This window comes from Electrophorus electricus, chromosome 1 (assembly GCF_041902795.1).
Source record: "Electrophorus electricus isolate QZ-2024a chromosome 1, ASM4190279v1, whole genome shotgun sequence".
In the NCBI taxonomy this organism is placed as follows: Eukaryota; Metazoa; Chordata; class Actinopteri; order Gymnotiformes; family Gymnotidae; genus Electrophorus; species Electrophorus electricus.
In genome coordinates this window covers 35,952,166-35,972,520 of record NC_137497.1, presented here as the reverse complement: position 1 = coordinate 35,972,520, position 20,355 = coordinate 35,952,166, and the positions used below count along the sequence as shown (strand labels likewise).

Genomic DNA, 20,355 nt, shown 5'->3' with positions numbered 1-20,355 from the left:
GCTGTAAAAATACATTTTATTCTTTAAGGACAGCACAGTGGCTGTTGAGCTAAAATTTCTATAAACAGAACCCTCAAAGTACAATTTACCTGGTTAATCTAACAATAATAATGATATACGTAAACACATGGAAAAATGTCAGCTGTCAATTTAAGCATTCTCTGGACCATTAAACTGTGGTAACCACCACATAGCACCTTAGGAAACCAGAAACCAAACATCAATTCCCGAGAGAGCCTGACTACAGGAGACACATGCATAAAAACCCCTCCACTCGACCTGCGCAGTTGCCAACCACACCCCATCATGACCCCCCTCTCAGATTTAACTATCACTTCCGAAAAGCCGGACAGCCGTTTAATAATGAATTGAGCTGCCCTGTTATTTATTCAGGCAGAGCATGGCTAACAGTGCTTGAGTTCTCCTTGAGCTGCACTGAAACTGTTTAACGGGCAGTATCACTTGACCATGTTTGACCAGCTGTGTTGCACTGTGCATAGGCTTTGTGTTTATAGTCGTGCTCACAGACACCAGACGGCAATGCTGGTGTTGGATTTAAAGCTTCACTAACACAGCAGAGAAGAAAAACGGCTAGTCGAGAAGGGCAGATCCAGCATTGCCACACAACAGCACCGTGCGGTTCCATTGCCAAGTCCAGACGCTGTAGCGTCCGCTCACCCGGACAGGTCTCCAGAGGGCAGGGCATGAGTGCAACTCACGTCCTGATGATCTGTCCTGCTCCCCTGGCTGGAAACTCCCGCTGGAAGTTTCTGGACTGGTTACCTACTTCCCGCCTCCTGGTCTGGGCCTGCTCTCACCACGTCATGCTGTCGCCCCCTTACATGTCTCCGTCACTCGGCAGAGACCGATGGACGCACGCTGCGCCGTGGGTCAGGTCACCCCCATGATGTGCCAGAAATAAAAGCCTCTTACGGACGTGGGTAATCCTCGGCCTGTCACCTCGGCAAGTACTCACCTCTAATCCTGGCCCAGGCTAATCTCGCAGACGTGGCACTGCAAACCAGCCACGAGGGCTACCATGCACCCGCTACCGGCATGCGACCTGCTGCTTAGCTAGCCCCTTTAGTTTCTAATATGCAGCAACACAGACTTAAAAAAGAATTGAATCCAAAAACTATTTTGCAGTGGACACATGCATCTCAGCAGTCCCCCACCTGCATTCTTCACACCCTCCCAGGGAAACGCAAGCAGAGTGAACAGATGCCGTGCGAGCATGTGCAGTGCGAGCCCCTGCACTTCTGCGAACCACAGCCTGTCCATGCAGTGTGGTAGCGTAAGCACCAGGACGCTGCACACCAAATTAGTAAAGAAGCAGCTTCATGCACCTGAGGCTCTGAGCAGAGAGCACAGCAAGGGATGGGGAGTGGAGTGTATCGGGGGTGGGGTGGGGGGGGGGTAGCAGTGAGTCTTGAGCAACAGCCTGCATGGGTTAAGGGGGAGGTGGGTTGGTGGTTGGGTGGGGACTCACTTTTCTCAAATCTGTCAGCCAGGTGGGAGCACATGTTGGAGCTCCTGTGCTGGTCCTGCTGGCAGGCTCTGTCCTGGCTAAGAGGTGCCAACACTAACTGCTCTGGAGGATCCCGTAGGAGAGAACACACAAGACAGCAGGTCAGTGGAGCTGCTGGAGGCAGAGCCGCCAAGAGCTGGCGAGCGACCGCCACCTTACATGTTCCGAGAAGAGGACTAAATGGATGCGTAACAGCGGCACAGCAGTTTGGGCCAGCCCTCCTCTGATACCTCCAGTGATTAGGCGCACAGCCCTAGACTGCTTCTAAGATTAAACTTTTGCAAGTCTTTAACTTGATGGGTGTGTAGTTAATTACTGTAAGACAGTAGAAATAACATTCAGAAGCGAGGTTACTGTGCAAGTACGAGAACTAGGAAGAGGCAGAAATCTTATCCAATGAAGCCTCTGGTGAATAATGTTTGTGTGCACTGGCAAGTTGAACCCAATTTGGCATAAAAATGGTAAATAATATGTTTTAAATGACATTTATAATAGGCCTGCATATAATATTCTGATTAATAAATGGCTATATACATGATATTTATCATCAATATAATTGTGTCTAGTGCTTCACGTTTTTTGTGACGGCTTGACCTCCTATTTTCTTCACTTTACGTTGTGAAGGCAGCGAACGAGGACTGCATTTTACTATATGTAGTAAAGGCTGCCCCCGTGTGGCCTTATCACGTAAACGCAGAGAGATGGTCCGATTCCGGCCTAATTTATTAGGTAGTGACAAACATAAGGATACAGCTATGGCAACGCATCAGTTTCATCGTACTAGAAACGTCTTAATCAACTCGCTCTCTTTCTTTCCCTAAAGCACACGCGTTTTCCATCGCGAATTAGCTCCGAAAAAGAAGAGCCTGCCGTCCCTCATCTGTGGGGGCACGACAGTTGGAGTAGATTAATTAAGAGCTCTCCTCTGCGCAATTTATTATGAGAATAAGAGAATATAGTGCAGCATTCCAAGCAGCTTTGTTCATTACTTTCCATAAGACTTCGACAGCACTACCAACCAGTTCACGGCGTTATAAAAGAAATATGCAAAATTCAAACTGTTGGATAAAAAATTAAATACAAGTAATATTCATAAAGGTTGCGTGAACAGGACAGAGGAAATGTTTATATTAGCTGTTGCCTACACACTTGCGCGGATAAGAGAATCCTTTTACTGGCATGTCCCTTCTCCGTTCCTGGTGGAGCCCTCGACACAATCGCACAGAGACCCACAATGCATGTGTGCCATTCAGTCCAAAGATCTTGCCATCATCGGTACATATCGACCTAAAGCATGTTTACTCTGGGTAAATCCTAGGTTCAGCCGATATAAAAGAAGTCTTTCCTTGGATTCCGCCAACACGGTTGAAACAGACGCGCTCCATTAACCGCGACTGCGTTGCCAAAATGTAGTGTCTTCTAAAACCACGACGTGTGCTAATCATGGTTTTAATCTTAATCTTAACTCACGACAGCAAATCACTACACGTTGCTCCGCTGTATCTTCTTAAACGACAGCCAAAAATACTAACACTGTATCACGCCGAAGTCAATGGAATGATACGGGGGATTTACGCATGCTGTGGCCCGTGCGCTCCGGTAGTAACCCACAGTTGCGACATCGTGGTTATTCTAGTGGCGCATTTTTTACTCTTTCAAAAGGCTCGAATAAAACATGCAAGAACCTCCATCATTCTTATTCGTCCATTCACTGTGCTATTTCAAACCTGTCTGAACTGTGGCTGAGAGGGACATTGTTGCAAACGCTGGCTGCGCGTAACCCGAATGTGTGAAGTAACCCTTCGGTAACCCAGGGCAAGTAGGCAGCGCGTTACAGGGTCGCGTGACGCGTAGACAAAATTATGACCAGGGTGCCTCAGGGTGCCCTCATGAGCGAAATTTACAATCCAGCTGGTATATTTATTATTTATTTTATTTACTCTGGATAAATGGGGCACTTGAGCACGGTCATTAGCACATAACGACGACCGTAACGGCGGCAAGAAGTCACTCTAGCAACCCATCTCTTTACATCGTATTAACCTTATGCCAATCACTGCATCTTACTCGCTCGAGAAATCTAACATTGCACGTTGCGCATTTGGAGCATAACATCGTTTCGCTATTCTCGCCATTCCCGACGCTGATCAATAGGCCGTTTGTTTTCGTGAGGACAGGGCCGCTTCCGTGCCGCATCCGAGTCAAGAACTCATCTTCATCAAGAACCCTTTCATCAGTGCATGCCTCGTGCAAACTGCGAATTTACATTCTAACTGCGACAGCAAGACGTCCGACACTTGGTACACAGTGTTTCAAAATGCATTTGAAGGTTATCGTATAAAATTTTCCCCAACTCAGCGGATGCGTTCTGATTCCTAATATGTCGCTTACCTCCCTCGCCGTGTATCTTCTTCGATCGCCTGTTAAAATACATCCTTCACGCATGTGTACGGGGTCCCGGCCACGAGGGCGCACAGATAGCATACTCGTGGCTCAGGAACACAGTGGGCGACTGCGGGCCAGGCACGGAGCAGCAGCGACCCTTAGTACACGGAGCAGAATCGACGTCGGGTCATCACAGCGGCGCGCACAGACGCGGGCACGCGCTCCTGCCATGCCCCTGATCCGACGCAGCGCTTGTGTAAAGCCTTTTGTAAATCCCGTGCACTCTGCCGCTCTGTCACTTCAGCTCCGCCTATGCGAACTGAACAATGAACTACTATAGCTAGAGAGAGAGAGTGTGTGTGTGTGTATAGTTCAAACCACAGACAAGAATAACTACACCACAGTTATACAGGCATAACGAACCTTAAATTTAATTTCATTGTTAAGGAGCAGAAAAGAAAACCAATTTGCTCATTTTATTACATAGTAACAGAATACATATTCTTAACTGTTTTAGCATCACATTAGAACATAATACATAGTCATATTTCATTGATGTAATTTCTTCTCATTAAATAGGAACTAAATAATTCATTCTGGACTTAATTGCCAAAGGCCCATCACACTTTCTGACAATCAGATGAATAACCTTTTAAAGACCCTTTTGTCACACTCTCATACCAATACATACGTGTACACATGCATCACACACACACGCTCACACACACAGAGGCAAAATATAGGGACTTTTCCCTTGCATTAGGAAACAAAACATTAAAGAAACAGGTCATGGTCTTTTGTTGTGGTTTCCTTCTTTGTCTAACTGAAGCTTATGCTTGAAGGTGAAAAAGCAAAAAAAGTACCGATTCATTTCTTTAGACAGAAATGAGCTCCTCCATTAAGGTTTTGCCACTGGCTTGCTCTCAGTAAGTCAGCATCAGTGTAAGGAATGGACCTTGCTCAAGTGCAGAGCAGGTTCTTCCCAGATAAGAAAATGGAACCCTCACTGACCACTCAACCACCATCATCCTGCCTTTGAAAAGGAAATGCCTTTCAAGCAATTTTTGGAGAAGAAACGTTCATTCTGGATCCCAACTACAACATCAAAGATTTTGATAAAGAGCAGTCGTCACAGATTTTAAGACCAATGCTCAGCTCACAGCTTTGCCTATCTCTGCCGAGCTACCTGTCCCGGCAACGAAAACAGACTGTCAAAACTGTGTTGTACCTGTTCTCATTGTGAATCATTATGTCAATGTACTCCCACTGTTTGGAAGAAATAAATAAATAAAAAAACAAAAAAACAAAACAAAACAAAAAAAGCCAACCCAAAAACCTAAATGTTGAACCTAATGTCACACGGAGAAAAAGGGCCTGGAAGACAAAAAGGTATAAGACTGGAAAAACTGCACATTAAAGACCTCTAAAGTGCCTTTAGAAAAGGGCTGGGGAAAGAATTTAAACCGCCTGATGTGTGGACCAGTGTGCATATGCATATAAATTAACCAGAAAAAAAGAGAGAACACAAGGCTCCTAACAATTAAACATCTTCACTAGCAAATCTACCAATACCCTTCCACTCCTCTTAAATGTCACTGCACAACCTTTTTAGAGGTTTGTCCTGTGATAGGCTAAAACACCATTACCCTACAGGGTTCCTCCTTATAAGTGCTTCAGGAATAAGAAATGACAAACTGATTATCTTTCATCATTAAAATATTGCAACCTGTGTTCTGGGGTGTATCTTACATACGCAGGGGAAATAAAAATAAATAAAAATAAAAAATGTGTCATGCACTCAATGGGTCAGACCATACAATATAAAATAAGCGGATTGGCTGTGAACTACTTTTTTGCACCAGAAATGTGTATCACATTCAAACTGGAAAGTATACTCAGACCAGCATAAGCCCATTTCTTCATTATATGCAAGTAGTGTTTGTTAAGTGGCTGATTACTTTTTCAGTTCATAATTTTTAAAACCACAAATTCACAAAGATTGTAATGGCTAAAAACTCAACCAATTAGAGCAGAGATCCATCATCAAGTTAACTATCACACTTTGAAAACGCACTTCTAAAAGAGCGTCATCAAATATTAAGAGCTTCAAAATGGAAGATTCTGCTGCACGAGCTTTAAAATAAAGGCTTCGGCCGCAAGCGCTTAAAACTAACGCTGTTAAAACACAAATTTATAGAGCATAAGTATCTTTCTACACTGTGTTTCAGTGTCAAACCCCAAAATCACAGGCAGTCATATATTTACATATCCTCAGAGTTTTGAGGTCAATCTGTAAAATGCATTTTGTGAAATCAAAATGAATGCAAGATTGATTAGCTGTTGCTAACACTGATTCGTCACAGTTAACGTCTGTTAATGTTACCCAAGAGCATGAGGTCACAGAGAGGAGACTATGCAGACAGAAGGCGGGGAAAAAAATGCTGAAAACAAACGAAGTCTAAAAAAATAAAGCTTTGTTAATTATCTGTGTTTGTTTCTCTCTTTTTTTTGGTTCTACCTTCAGCTGAATACAGTGGGTCTCAATGAATGAAAACATTGATTGAAGCGCTATGTACAGGTGCCACCGGAGATGGGGTAAGTCAGTCAGTCGGTCGGTCTGTCGGACGGGAACAGCCCGCCGTCAGTCCTGGTGGCTCGAAAGGATGGGCTGCCTACAGATAGGGCAGGTATTGTTCTCGGAGAGCCAGCGGTCGATGCAGTGGATGTGGAACTCATGGGTGCAGGGCAAGCTTCGTAGCTTGTTGCCCTGGGCATACTCGTTGATGCAGACGCTGCAGGCACGCCCCTGCTCGCCCTCTAGGCTCGCCTGGCCATAGGTGCGCGTGGCCAGATTGTCGATCTGCTCTTTGGTGAGGCCGCGCGGGTGCTCGTCGTCCTCCTCATCGTTCAGCAGGAAGAAGTGGGCCAGGCGCAGGATGGGCAGCGTTCCATTCTCCACCAGGTTGTTGGTGTCTCGGCCCCCGGGCCGGCTGTCGAGGCCGTTGGCGCCAGCCCGCACCTGGCCCGCTTCCCCCGACACAGTGCTCTCTCGTCTAGACTCCGCCCCTGCGTGGCCGGCCCCTCCTTCGCCCACCTGAGCTCTGGGCCCGGCAGGCTGGCTGGGCGCAGACGCTTCGGAGTCGGCCTCCGTCTCCATGAGGGAGCTGAGCTCTCCGAAGCCAGTCATGATCTGGCGGAGGATGGAGCGCAGGGCGGTGGAGCTTGGCTCGCCCAGGCCTGTTTCAGAGATGCGGCGCAGCGGGATGCGGATGGTGCTGACGTAGGTGCGGATACCGGCCCGCTCCGAGCGGGAGATGGTGCGGCGGAAGCCGCCGCTGTCACTCTCAAACGTGACGGTGTTCTCGGCTGCCCGGGCACGGGAGCGGGTGCGGCTAGCAATGCTGTCCCGGTCACGGTTCTCTCCCGGGCGAATGCGCCGCACCTGTAGGTCCAGCATGATGGTGGGATGGCGCCGCACTCCTCCCCCCCCTCCTGACGTAGGTGTCTCGCCCTCCTCCACACCCACCTCTAGGGCAGGGTGTGCTGGAGCCACCGTTTCTACACCAGACTCTGTGGCAGCTGCTGTGCTCCCAGTGGACTCTGGCACTGGTACACTGGTGCTAAGGGTTGGGCTAACGCTGGGGGTGGGATTTCTGTCCAGAGGGGACCGGCTACGTCTTGAGGACCTAGATAAACCTCCGGTTCCTGCCACCCGGCGCACACGGCCGCGTGAACGAGTCCTACTTGTGTGCGTCTCACGGCCAGCTGCCGCCCCCTGAACGGCAGGCTGAGACACAGAGTCTGGACAGTCCAGGCCTTCGCTAGCATCCTGCCCCTCCCCATTACTGACTGAGGGGGGTGGGGCCTGTGTTTGACCAAGCACATTACCACCGTCCTGCCCTTGGTTTTGAGAAGTGGGTGGGGCCTGCAGAGGGGGAGGAGCCAGTTGAGGGAGAGCAAGGTTCCTCCTAAGTGCTGTATATGGTGCCTGTGAGATCAAAGGCGGAGTTATGGGAGGAGTAGTGCTGCTGCGTGTGCGCCGGGCCTGAGCCCTCCTCCCCAGGGCAGGCCGGACTGAGGAATAAGGGCCAGCGTGCTGGATGGAGTATGGGGCAGGCCTCGGAGGTGTACGCATGGCCGCAGAAGACCTTGAAGGAGCAGGCACCGGAGGTTCGGTGGAGTCAACCACGTCGCTGTGCTCGCCCGGCTCAGGCTGCTCATGGTTGATGTTGATCTCTAGACTGAATCGGAACTCGCCACTGTTGGGGTTGGTGCGGCTGACGGCACGCCATGTCTGGTTGCCGCTCTGTCCACTGCGGGTAGCATTGCCCGTGCGCCTGAACGTGTTCAGCCACTCCAGCAGCGAATCTCCGTTAGTGTTCTCCGCGCTCGGCTCAGCTGCACCTGCAAAAAAATGTGAAGACAATGCTTTCATCACCCTCCATAAAGAGCACCCTGCCTGAAACAGAAGTGAAGCCTGCACTGTCCATCACTGGAGGACATATCTGCCATGTTTTCACTGGAGCGAAGCCAAATGTTAGACTTAACCAGATTTAAACAAACAATTATTAGCATGAAATCTAGCCTGCTAATGAGCATCTATTTGTTTAAGTAATCAAATCAATATCCAGAGGAACTTTTCCAAGAAACGTTTTGTTGTGAAATAAAACAAATCAGACCACAGTGATTAAGAAACTTTCATGAATCTTGTCCCTTTGGCTCCAGACATCAAATTTCCAAAACTATTATTATTATTATTATTATTATTATTATTATTATTATTTACATTTATATAGCACCTTTCTCATATTCAAGGATGCTTTACAGATCTATAATAGCTTTTTTCCTTTGGACAACTGTCCAAAAGGACTGGCCTCAAAAAGCCTGGCGCATCCCTTTCTGAGCACTCTTAACTCACCACTGCTGCCCTCCTGTCCTGCCTCACTGTTCTGTGGGCGTGGTTCAGGGCGGGGCTGGGAAGACACACGTTCCTTTGCTCCGTCCAGACGCTGCCGTAACTCCTCAGCTGTGACTTCACCTACACTCAGGGAAAAGGCAAGCCAGCACAACGTAGTTAACCGATGTAGCATCATCTTACTGGGTGCAAGAGTTGAGCTGAGACACAAACAAGCCAGCTGAGGATGCTTAAAGGTTTGTGAGTAAATGTCAATTTGTTGCTTACAGATGCATGCTACTGAGCAACCTCAGTCCTGTAGCTTACTAAAGTAATGTAATTGAAGTCAACATTTACAATCATTGCTGAATCAGGACCTGCAGAACAGCATTCCTATATTTACTTGATTTAAACATGATTCTGAATGTCCCCTTACTCCCTATGTAGTGTACTACATATGGCCTGTAATAATGATTTTTATGCCCTACTTAGTGCTTTGCTTCTCAAACAGGGAGCCATTTGGAATGCAGCCTACATATCATGATGGGTGCTCAAGCAGGTTCTTTTGCAGAAGAATGTGGCCTCACGCATCTGTGTGAAAGAAATTACCAGGTGTGCCCAAAAGGTTGCTGTCCCTCATTAGCCGATACTCCTCCTCACTCAGTTCATTGATGAAGTGATAGTATGCCTCCTCCCGCCGAAGACGCTCTGCCTGACGGCGACGCTCATCTCGCCCGCCGGGAGGGTCCATCACCTTGGAAACCGCTGTTCATGGAAATGGTTGTCCCACAGACAGAAGGACACAATGTTACCACTGCAGGCTAGGCACATTTACGTGCCCATGAATGGAACTGAAATGTTTATGTACAGCAGTGCCTTTTTAGAGTGCAGAAGAGGCAGTTTTGAGCTCATACTATTAGTCCAAGGGCTACTAAATTACAATTGAATTAATCACAGAAAAAAGCACTATTCATTCAATTTTAAAAATGTAAAACAAAATACATTCAATTATTTGCTCTTAATAACCAAATACAAAAGAAAAGTGTTTACACCCGTTGAGAATATTTAAGGGGAAAAAACAAACCATATATATAACAAAGAAAAAATATAAAAATGATATGTTATGCTACGGCAAGTGCTAGGAGCGCTACGCGGCAACCGTGTAGGCCAGGAAAAAGCTAGAACCCCGGTGATGATGCACTTTCAACACCTTGTTACCCCAAGAGTGTAAAATTCGTTGAGACGCCAATTATCGGTGGTGTCTTTATGTAATCATCACTGGAAAGAGGTTGTCAAAACGTACAAGAAAACATGGAATTCCATATGGCCTCTCGATAAAATAAGCAGGATTTTAATAGCTTGATTAGCACTGACACAGACCCAGTCTCGTTATCTGCGACAGAGGAACGAAAACAAAACTATTTTCGATTGCACCCTGTTTAAATAACATTGTTGTCCATGCATAATCTACCATACAGTAGGCCACGGCGAAGAATGCGAAGCAACACCAAACTGACGGTGTCAGCCCAGCTACCAATCACCGACCCGCCAGCGATCACAGACACACCGGCTGTCCACACAGCACTGCTCGGAGGAGGGACACGACAAAGAAAAGTCGGGCACCATGTAAGCTAGCATTGTATCTGAGACACAATGAAGAGGGGCTGTCTTCCTCTTAAAACGCTATTAAAATACAAATTTAAACCTAGCAATAAAATGTCGCTATACTATCACTGGTCAAGTACAGGGAGGGAATGCGAGGGAATGAGCTGTCATTTCGTATGCGCAACGCATTTGTTGGTGTCGATAGATAGTTAGCTGACAAGCTAACCGCTGGCTAATGAAAAATGTTTTGACAATTGTTTAGCCAATATATGAAAAATAGACATCAGAAGATAACACAACCAAATATATTAATAAGATTAACGTTATTTATAGTGAGAACGAGCCGGGATGACAAAGCCAAAAACGGGTATTTTGGTACCTGAAACAGCAGCTATAATATGGACGAGTCCTCTTTCCTCTTCGCTCTGATTACAATGTAGCTAAGATGGGACCAACGGAGCTACACAAACAAATGTCCGATCAACTACATTTGACGAAAAACACGTTCCTCTTCCTAATGCGCTCTCGTTGCATCATTCCGAACTGATGCACACAGAATTTACATGTAAAATTATGAGTGCCAGTTTTAGTTTGGTTTGGAATAACTTTTTTACATACATGGCCCTATATTAAAAATCATATAATTTGATTTGTAGTCAAGATACATCTTTATTACTTTTCTGCACATTTTCTTTCTTTAGCTTACATGCTTGCGATTGAACCAGTCGTAGTTATGTGTATGTTCAAAGGCAGACAAAGACCACTCATTTTTGGCGACAGTAAAGATCCTTTGACATGATACGTAACGTAACTTTAGAGCTACAGAAGCTACACTAACTATACGAAGGTATGTGAAAGATTTTGTTAAAGTTCGTAAACAGCTTTTTTTTGCTTCTAAATACTTGCTTTATTAACAGCTAAAATCCACGTGGTACACCACAAAGCCCCATCCTTGCAGTGCTTTTCATATCAGAAGGTTTAACGACGTTTTGCGACACTGCCGTACGTAGACGTACAGCTCTCCCGAGTGAGATACCGGTTGAGAAGCGCAGTTGCAGAAAAATATAAAGGAAATTGGATTAGTCAAAGAATAACACCGTGTCATTTGCGCAGAAGGAAATATATTATTTCCAACATACAAATTGTTAAAGGTAAATGTGGAATTTAAGCTGAATACAAAGCGACGCGAGGGAAGGCAACTAATTGTCTAACCGGGGCTCCAAGTAAGTTGCCTCCCTAGCGGCGCTTTAAAGGGGAAAGACACACCAGATAATAACAGCGGTGAAAATGGACTATGATTTCAAAGTTAAACTAACCGGAGAGAGAGAACGCGTAGAGGACCTGTTTGAGTACGAAGGATGCAAAGTTGGGCGAGGGACATACGGTCATGTGTACAAGGCGAAGAGAAAAGATGGGTGAGTTTCGCGACTTGTTAGCTAGCAAGCTGAGGCCTTCGTGCCCGTGTGATTTATCTAAAATTTTAAATATTCTACTACATCTTTACAGATTTTACTAATCGATTCCGGTTGGTTTCTTGACGCACAGCTCTGCGTCAAATGAAGGTTTCCAATGCGCAATTTTCCGTTTCACTGAAATCAGTATTTTGTCAGTTGTGTATCGACGTCAGCAGTGCAGACCGGGGGATGTTGCGCTCCACCCGTTCGGCAAGCCCTCGTCCACCTTGGGCACTTGGACAGGTGCAGCGCCTGCCGTATGTGTTTGCATCCTTGAGAAACACAAAGCGAGCTAAAGCACGCATTCGACCAACTTCTTACAACAAAACGACTGAGTGCTTTTTCTTGTATTTCTGAGGGTAATAGATGTTGTAACGGTTCACGTGTTGTTGTCGTCGTCAGAACAGGTTTAGCGAAACTAGCTACAAGCACTCCCACAGGTAAATGCTTTGCCTTTTACTTTTAAGATTTCGAAACACTGACTCAATACTCTTGCATTTAACATCTCACCGTGATATGCCTAATTGTCTCAATGGAAACCGACCCCGCATGCAGACAGCCGGATCCATTATTGGAGATTCGTAGTGCTGATACTAGTTATATAGCCTTTACGGGCGGTTGGGCTGCTTGGGAGTTGTATTAGTAATCGTATCCTGCACCGTCACTACAGATAAAACAAGCAAGCATATACATCATGCATTTGTAGGTTGTTAATTTATACTATGATTAAATATTATAATTATCAATAGTTATACTATTGTTACTCTCACTAAGGATAGACCTATGTAAACCATGTACACATAAATGGAAAAAAAGGTATTCTGTGGTTTATAGTGGAAATACACGACAGGGTAGTGTTTGGACTGCCATAGAAAGTAGGTTATATCAGATGGGAGACTTAATTGATCAGGACTGTATAAGTAAGAAAGAGGCACTAATTAAGTTGCAATAGCAGCTCAATCCCTGATACAAAAATATTTACCATGTTTGTTATTGTTTTACTACGTAGACAGAGAATATGGCACAAAAAACACTTGAGAGGGTATGATAATGTTGTCTTGTATAACTAAAATGACAGTGAAAGAAAAGATGGTGAAAGCCCTGCTTATCTCGCTCCAGCTTGCGCACAGACCCAAACTGAACAAATGGGTGTGATTAAAATAGAAAATGAAAAGTTAAATCCTGTTAAGTGAAATAACAGAAGTGTTTTCTTGAAGAAATGTGTTTGTTACATTCCATGAACTTGTAAAAAAGAGATTATGACAACAAAGATGACGCCTAGTGATATAAAAGATTTAACGGTTGTGGGCTGGTTTTAAAGGTGTAGCTCTAAACTTTTTTTTCTGTTTAATAAGAACAGATTAACTAAAGCAAAATTTTGTTGTTTGCCTAATCGATTATTATTTATTGCTGTTCGGTATCAGTGAAGTTACCATAAAGTGAACACACAAGGTCAGAACCATCTCATGGCTGAATGTGTCTGTTGTAAAGCAGACAAAAAGAAAGACCATGTCCTTTCTACTGTTAATGTATTATGAAGAATCTGGGGGGGGAAAGGTGATCTGGAACAGCAAAACAGAAAAAAGAGATGACACCTAATTCATACTGACTGGAAACCCATGCTCAGGCTGGTCATGTGCTGTGCTTCGTTTTAAAATACATAATTGTATTGTGTGTCTGCTTATGATTTATAGTGTGTCAGTTATACTGTCCTGCAGTCATAAGAGTGTACAAAGAATTATTACAGTAAATGAGCAGTTAAGACGTGGTCAAATGTCTTTTTTTAAATTATGTTCTTGTAGTTTATTTCTTCTTAGGCTTAGCTGGAAATAGCACTGACTACATAATAGGGTCACAAGCCATACTGCTTAAGATGAGAAAATGCTGTTCTAACACTGCTTTTAATTTGACTCTCCTGTTTGAATTGATATATATACTGAGTATACTGACTCATGCAGAAAACAGTTGGGAGTATTTTCTCAGACACATTCATGGGCTGTAATTGGGTACCCATCTTTGTGGCAACAGTAGAGTCTTGCTGTCCTCACTGGATGGAGAACTTATTATGCCTAACTGTGTACCCATCACATGAGGAGATTTGGTACTCAGGCTGGCGGCTGTGTGACGCACTGGGCTGTCCAAACCTGGGTGATTACAGTCCAGACAGCCTGGCGGCCAGAGTCTCGTTAAGCCATTTTAAGTGTTTAAAGATGGGTTTTTTTTTTGGTCCACCACTGGAGCAGGCTGTTTGTGACTGGTTTACAGATAAGTTGTTCTCCTGCATTTGGATAAGGCCACAGTAGGCACCAGTTTTACTGCCCTGTGGGCCCTCAGAGGCTCACCTCCTTGCCGGGTTTGAGCGCCATCCACTGCCTTGGAACATTTGTCTGGAAGGTTTAGAAATTTAAGACATATGAGGCGAAAGTACTGGATGTTTGATTCCCAAGCCCCGTACCCTAGCCATAGACCATTTCTTAATTAGTCTTGTAGTCCTGCATGAAAACAGCAGCACTTGGTAGTTTATTCAGTTTTGACTCTGAAAATGTAAAGAAAACAGAAGAGAGAAAAATGCTCAGAGGAAGAGAATCCTTTTGTAAAGGGTTCACACACAGACAAAATTGTCCTTTAAACAAAAAAAACTCTAAACGGACATCAGTCTATGGATGTGTTAAATATGTTAAATATATAATATATTTATTATATTTATGTCAGCAGGGCTGACAGCGTGCAGTTTAATGAGACTGAGAGTGAAGTCCCTGCTCAAGTAAAGGGGTACAGCTTGCAAATGTCTCCAATGCATTTGAAAAGAAGTGTCTCCCTGCCATTTCTGTTGATTCTTGTTTATTTAACACTATTGAGTTTCACCTGTACATTCCCCTGAAGAAGCTGTCAGATCGGCTTTGCTCTGCATCACATATGGCATCTGCCTTTAGGAGAAACTCATCATGATTGTGTTTTCAAGGGGACTTTGGAACTTGTAGTGCAGTGCGACATAACAGTGGACCCTGTCTCCATTCACAGGAAGGATGATAAAGACTACGCTCTGAAACAAATCGAGGGTACAGGCATCTCCATGTCGGCGTGCAGGGAAATAGCTGTAAGTTGGGTTTCTGTATGGATCAGGGGTGCCCGCATCCACTATTGTTGATGTCACCATGCAGAGTTTAGTTCCAATCCTAATGTAGCACAGCAGATCTAGTTCATCAAGGCCTTTGGCAGCATCTTTAATATTCGATCCAGGTGTGCAAGATTAGGGCTGGAACTAAACTCTGCAAGATGGTAGATCTCCAGGACTGGATTTAGGCACTCCTGGTGTACATGATCTTTTTAGGATACAGGGGGGCGGTTCTCCAGACATGGATTAAATCTGGTCTTGAACCTATTTGCAGTGGCAATGTTGAATTACCATTATAAATTTCTTTTAGTGTAGAGTTACAGTTAATCTGGGGCTGGGGAACAGGCCTAAAGTCTTCAAAGAGACAGCATTTTAGATCTTGAACAAGAGGTATAGTAAACCATCAGAGTTCAGTGTCATTATGCAGCAAAGTAGTTTTCATGTACATTACATAAATGCTCTAATTTTCTCTAGTATTTTGTGATTTTCAGTGTCTACAGTATTTTCATGTATGCAAATTTAAAATTTAGTCCATAATATGTACCATTTTTATTATATACATATGTAAAGGAACATTAATAAATTAAACTTCTATTTTTCTCTACTTTTTTTTAGATGATGGTGGGGGTTGGTTTACAAAATAACTTATATAAATGTTATATAAATGTTATATATATAATCACACACACACACGCGCGCGCACACATGCGCGCACACACACAAAGATCTATAACCTGGAGGTCTAGAATGAAACTGTGCGTGTGCTTATGCATGTGTGGATTTTCTCTCCAGTTGCTTCGAGAGCTGAAGCACCCCAATGTGATCTCACTGCAGAAAGTTTTCCTGTCACATGCAGACCGCAAAGTGTGGCTTCTCTTTGATTACGCAGAGCATGACCTCTGGGTAACCTGCAGACACAGACCTACATTTCACACACTCTTGTTTATACACATTTCATATCTTCCAGCTCAACCTTGTTGTGTGTCTCTCTGCAGCACATCATTAAGTTCCACAGAGCCTCCAAGGCCAATAAGAAGCCTTTGCAGTTGCCACGAGGGATGGTAAAGTCTCTCCTCTACCAGATCCTGGACGGCATCCACTATCTGCACGCTAACTGGGTCCTGCACAGAGACCTGGTGAGACCGTCTGTGTGTGTTTGTTTGCACGTGCACATGCACATTCGTGTGCATTTGTGTGTTTAAAAACAGAATATGAATTTTCAGTTATCTCCCCTAAATAGTGTAGCTTTCCAAGTTCTCTGCGCTTGTTTGGAAATGTTTTGGTAGAACTGAAGATTAATTACTGGAAACCCGTCAGTGGTGGAGTGAATGTTAGTCAAGTTTCTCATGGAGAAATACTGGTGCTTCATGCCAGAAAAATATTCCCTGTACTGCCTATTGCCCTCTTAACTGGAACAGTGACACTGAGGACTAGTGCAGTCAGAGCATAGTGATTTCATCCCTTGAAACTCATGTGCACCTCTTAAATTGTTTTATTTTCAGGTCTACACACACATACACACAGCTAACACAGGTTACTGTTCATACCAGAAAACACTGATTGTTTTGCCTTCATTCAGTTTTAAGCTTGGTTAAGAGAACTTGGCTTACCCTGTAGAGAGAGATGAGTGCGTTTGAGTAACCTCATTCTCATAAGTAGTTAAGTAGCTCGGTAGGGATGGTTACAAAGCTTTTATGTCTCTCTAAACTTGATTAATGTCCCTGATTATCCTTAGAGGTTTCAGAAGGTACAGCAGGTTCTGTAATCACACGTTTCTGTCCTGCAATACTAAATCGTTTTTGGCTACTATGTGGATAGAATGAGAATAATCAAATAAACTGAAATAAAAGTAGCCTTAAAGCTTGAAAGATTGTGTCCATAATGCTAGGAAAATAACTTCTATGACTCCTCCCAGTAACTCTTCATACAGTTTATTGTTGGACTGAAGAAGCATAAAGGGAATTTTCTTTGGACTGTAAAACTAAATTTTATCCACCAGAGGGCATAGGTGGTGTACATTTTCCCCCAAATCCAGTGGCACGTAATGTGTATTAATGTACGTTTTATGTGTAACTTATCCTACTTTTTTTTTTTTTTGTCTGCCCTGTCCAGAAACCTGCAAATATATTAGTAATGGGGGAGGGACCAGAGAGGGGGCGTGTAAAAATTGGTATGACATGACACTTTCTTTCATTTGTTCCCCAATTACACATTAATATATAAGGGATAATCTTTTTATAAGAGATATTTACACATCTTTTTTTTTTTGGTTTCATAATGACACTGGCGTGTGTGTGTGTGTGTGTGTGTGTGTGTGTGTGTGTGTGTGTGTGTGTGTGTGTGTGTGTGTGTGTGTGTGTGTGAAGCGGACATGGGCTTTGCACGCCTCTTTAATTCACCACTGAAGCCTTTAGCAGACCTGGACCCTGTGGTGGTCACTTTCTGGTACAGGGCGCCTGAGCTACTGTTGGGAGCCAGACATTACACCAAAGCCATCGGTAAGGTGTGTGGGTGAGTGTGAGTGTATGGGTGTGTGTGAGTGCCTTTTTGGGTTGACATCTGCATTGATTTCGGGCAGATATCTGGGCGATCGGCTGCATTTTTGCTGAGCTCTTGACATCGGAGCCCATATTCCACTGTCGGCAGGAGGACATAAAGACCAGTAACCCGTACCACCATGATCAGCTGGATCGCATTTTCAATGTTATGGGCTTCCCTGCAGGTACAGCACCTTGCCAGCTTACGATGAGTGCTCATATTCATGAAGTGTAATGAAGGGATGCACTTCAAAGACGCAATATTAACCTCTCGTTATAATAAGCTTCTAAAAAGAGCTTACTGCCTAATCTCTTTCGATATGCACTTGCAGCTGTGTCATTGAAGGGATTCATTTAGTCTTCAAGGCTTCATATAATTTCCTCCTAGACAAAGACTGGGAAGACATTAAGAAGATGCCAGAACACTCCACTCTGATGAAAGACTTCAGAAGGAACACGTGAGCTTGCGTTTTCAGAGTCCACGTGATGCTTGCTGTCCACTGTGTACGTGACTGCTTGTCCTCTGTCTCCTTTCAACAATGCCTCCTCCTCTCATTGTAGATACACTAACTGCAGCCTTATAAAATACATGGAAAAGCATAAAGTCAAACCTGACAGTAAAGCATTCCACTTGGTGAGTTTACATGAATGTCATTCAAAGAGCAGAGAGAATAAAAAGCATTGAAAGATGGCCTGGTTCTGCAATGCATCTGTCGCTCTCTCCCTCTCTCTCTCTCTCAGCTGCAAAAACTGCTTACTATGGACCCGATCCGCAGGATCACGTCTGAACAGGCCATGCAGGACCCATACTTCCTAGAGGAGCCTCTTCCCACCTCTGAGTGAGTAAAGCACTGCATTCTGGGTTCATTTGCTGGCTGGACTCAGGAAGTGAGAACTGAGCATGCTCACTCCCTCACATAGGACAGTAGGCTTCAGAAGGGCCTCACTTATCTGTTAGGATGTAATTGAGTCTGTTGTTTGCCTCTTAGTGTCTTTGCTGGTTGTCAAATCCCTTATCCCAAGCGAGAATTCCTGACTGAGGAGGAGCCTGAGGACAAGGCAGATAAAGTAAGAAAGTGTGAATGCGTGTGCATTCTTGTTTGTTTTTTTGTTTTTTGTTTTTTTTTCCATGGATGATTATATATTTGTAACTGCAGAAGAACCAGCAGCAGCAACAGGGGAACAACCACACCAATGGGGCAGGGCACACGGGTAACCCCGACAACAGCCATGCACAAGGCCCCCCTCAGAAGAAAGTGAGAGTGGTTCCACCCACCACTACCTCAAGTGGCCTGATCATGACCTCAGACTACCAGGTAACATGCCAATCTATGGTCTGTTTGTATATAAATGTTTTAAAAGAATTATAGATCATACTGCCAGTAAAGGACTATGAAAAAAAAAAATGAAAGCACATCTCCAATAGATTAAAAAGGAATAGCGTAGTATTAGCTGCTTCGCTGCTGACTGATCTTTGTCATTCTTGCAGCGTTCAAATCCACATGCTGCCTACCAGAACCCAGGACCAAGCACATCACTGCCCCAGAGCAGCATGGGCTACTCCTCTACCTCCCAGCAACCTCCACAGTACTCCCACCAGACCCACCGCTACTGAGCCTGCCCACGTCCTCCTGGCGCCCAATAGTGAGAATGTACTGGGGGGGGTGGATGTGGCCACGGGACCCAACTCCAGCCATCTCTACCCCACGGGCGCTTGACGTGTAGCGTTACCATAGAGACACCACCACAGTAACTAAACACAAACTAACCTAAAGACACATCCCATCGCCGTGCCGACGGAGTGACATTGGAACATTGTCCTCAGCCGACAAAAAGGAAACCGGAGGAAGAAATGCAAACTGAAAACAATTGGAGGTGGATAAATACATGTTTGTGCCATGGGTCATCGTTCCAAAGTATATGACCTTCCTCAAAAAAGAAGATAAAAAAATTGAAAAAAAAAAAAGTGATGAAGCTAAATGGCAAAAAACAAAACAAGCGATCTCATCATGTGGTACTGGTTTGGCCTGAGGGTGGATACCCCCCCCCCCTCGTGTTAGCATCAGCAGAGCTCCCTTGCACCAGTCCCACCTGCTTTGAATCTGATGGCTCCTCCACAACTAAAGCTGCTAAATGACTGCCAGTGGAGCGTAATGTCTGTCCTTCAGTCTGTCTGTCTGTCTCTCTGTCTGCCCTTACACCTTACACAAAAACACATTTATAAGCGCATACAAAGGTCATTGCTGAGGCCTGTGCTGGAGTTACAGAATGGAGAAATAATGAGTACGTTTAGTGCCCCCTGCTGGAGAACAGTGGTAGCGGCACCTGGGGAGGAGGGGTGCAGACGGCAGACAGAAACTTGAGTTTAGTAGTTTATAATTTAATGTTTTGGCTTTGTTTTCACGTTAGGAGAGGTAAACAGCTTCCGTTTTTGCTGTGCCAGCAGCAGTTATGTGCAGTGGGCAAGCCTTAGAACTTCATGACAACCAGTTGCGTGGAGAGCAGATTGAACATGCATTGTACTGTATTGTAATGAGAGATTTTACATGAAGCAAGTATCCTGACAATAAAGTTGGAAATGTTTAAAATGAAATGTAGTAGCATTCCTCTTAGTGTGTCTGTAAATTTAAATATATGTTTATTTTTATGCACTACCAAATATGAATAGCATTTCACATGTTGCATGTGTTCGTTTTATGTTTCATTGTTCAGTTTATTCAAACGGATTAGTGTCCTTTTCTTCACCTTGTGACGTTCCATTCCATTTTTAATGGTTTAATGCGTGATGTAGCTCCTTGTTAAGGACTGAGAATAATATAAAATCCCATTGATAGTTG

The 20,355-nt window shown here is 44.5% G+C and overlaps 3 protein-coding genes across 8 annotated transcripts in view; 1 reads left to right on the top strand and 2 right to left on the bottom strand.

Annotated features, from left to right (window-relative positions):
- atp8a2 (ATPase phospholipid transporting 8A2) overlaps positions 1-4,131 on the bottom strand; it is a 37,771-nt gene extending 33,640 nt beyond the window's left edge. Inside the window, exons 1-2 of one of the 3 annotated variants that reach the window (XM_027008063.3) lie at positions 3,920-4,131; positions 1,490-1,591 (exon numbers count right to left, since the gene is read on the bottom strand). In XM_027008063.3, coding sequence (XP_026863864.1) covers positions 1,490-1,591; positions 3,920-3,962 — 145 coding nt within the window. In that variant the 5' untranslated portion in view covers positions 3,963-4,131. The remainder of the gene's footprint in view (positions 1-1,489; positions 1,592-3,919) is intronic. The other 2 variants (XM_027008061.3, XM_027008062.3) reach the window with 2 other exon arrangements.
- Positions 4,132-4,317: 186 nt separating this feature from the next.
- Positions 4,318-10,882, bottom strand: rnf6 (ring finger protein (C3H2C3 type) 6). The gene is made up of 4 exons (XM_027008108.3): positions 10,792-10,882; positions 9,417-9,572; positions 8,832-8,951; positions 4,318-8,317 (listed from the first exon to the last, which is right to left on the bottom strand). Exons 2-4 carry the CDS (start codon positions 9,556-9,558, stop codon positions 6,555-6,557), a joined length of 2,025 nt encoding a protein of 674 aa, XP_026863909.2. The 5' UTR covers positions 9,559-9,572; positions 10,792-10,882; the 3' UTR covers positions 4,318-6,554.
- A 253-nt stretch (positions 10,883-11,135) lies between these two features.
- On the top strand, positions 11,136-20,111 carry cdk8 (cyclin dependent kinase 8). Of its 4 annotated transcripts, none has more exons than XM_027008074.3 (13): positions 11,136-11,259; positions 14,888-14,963; positions 15,774-15,884; positions 15,977-16,117; positions 17,094-17,151; positions 17,348-17,479; positions 17,560-17,703; positions 17,907-17,976; positions 18,080-18,152; positions 18,260-18,357; positions 18,508-18,586; positions 18,676-18,834; positions 19,008-20,111. In XM_027008074.3, exons 2-13 carry the CDS (start codon positions 14,940-14,942, stop codon positions 19,131-19,133), a joined length of 1,215 nt encoding a protein of 404 aa, XP_026863875.1. In that variant the 5' UTR covers positions 11,136-11,259; positions 14,888-14,939; the 3' UTR covers positions 19,134-20,111. The 4 variants fall into 4 exon arrangements, with proteins under 4 accessions (XP_026863875.1, XP_026863874.1, XP_081573890.1 ...); XM_027008073.3 differs by lacking the exon at positions 11,136-11,259 and adding an exon at positions 11,423-11,827; XM_081717769.1 differs by lacking the exon at positions 11,136-11,259 and adding an exon at positions 11,424-11,563.
- The last annotated feature ends 244 nt before the right edge of the window (positions 20,112-20,355 follow it).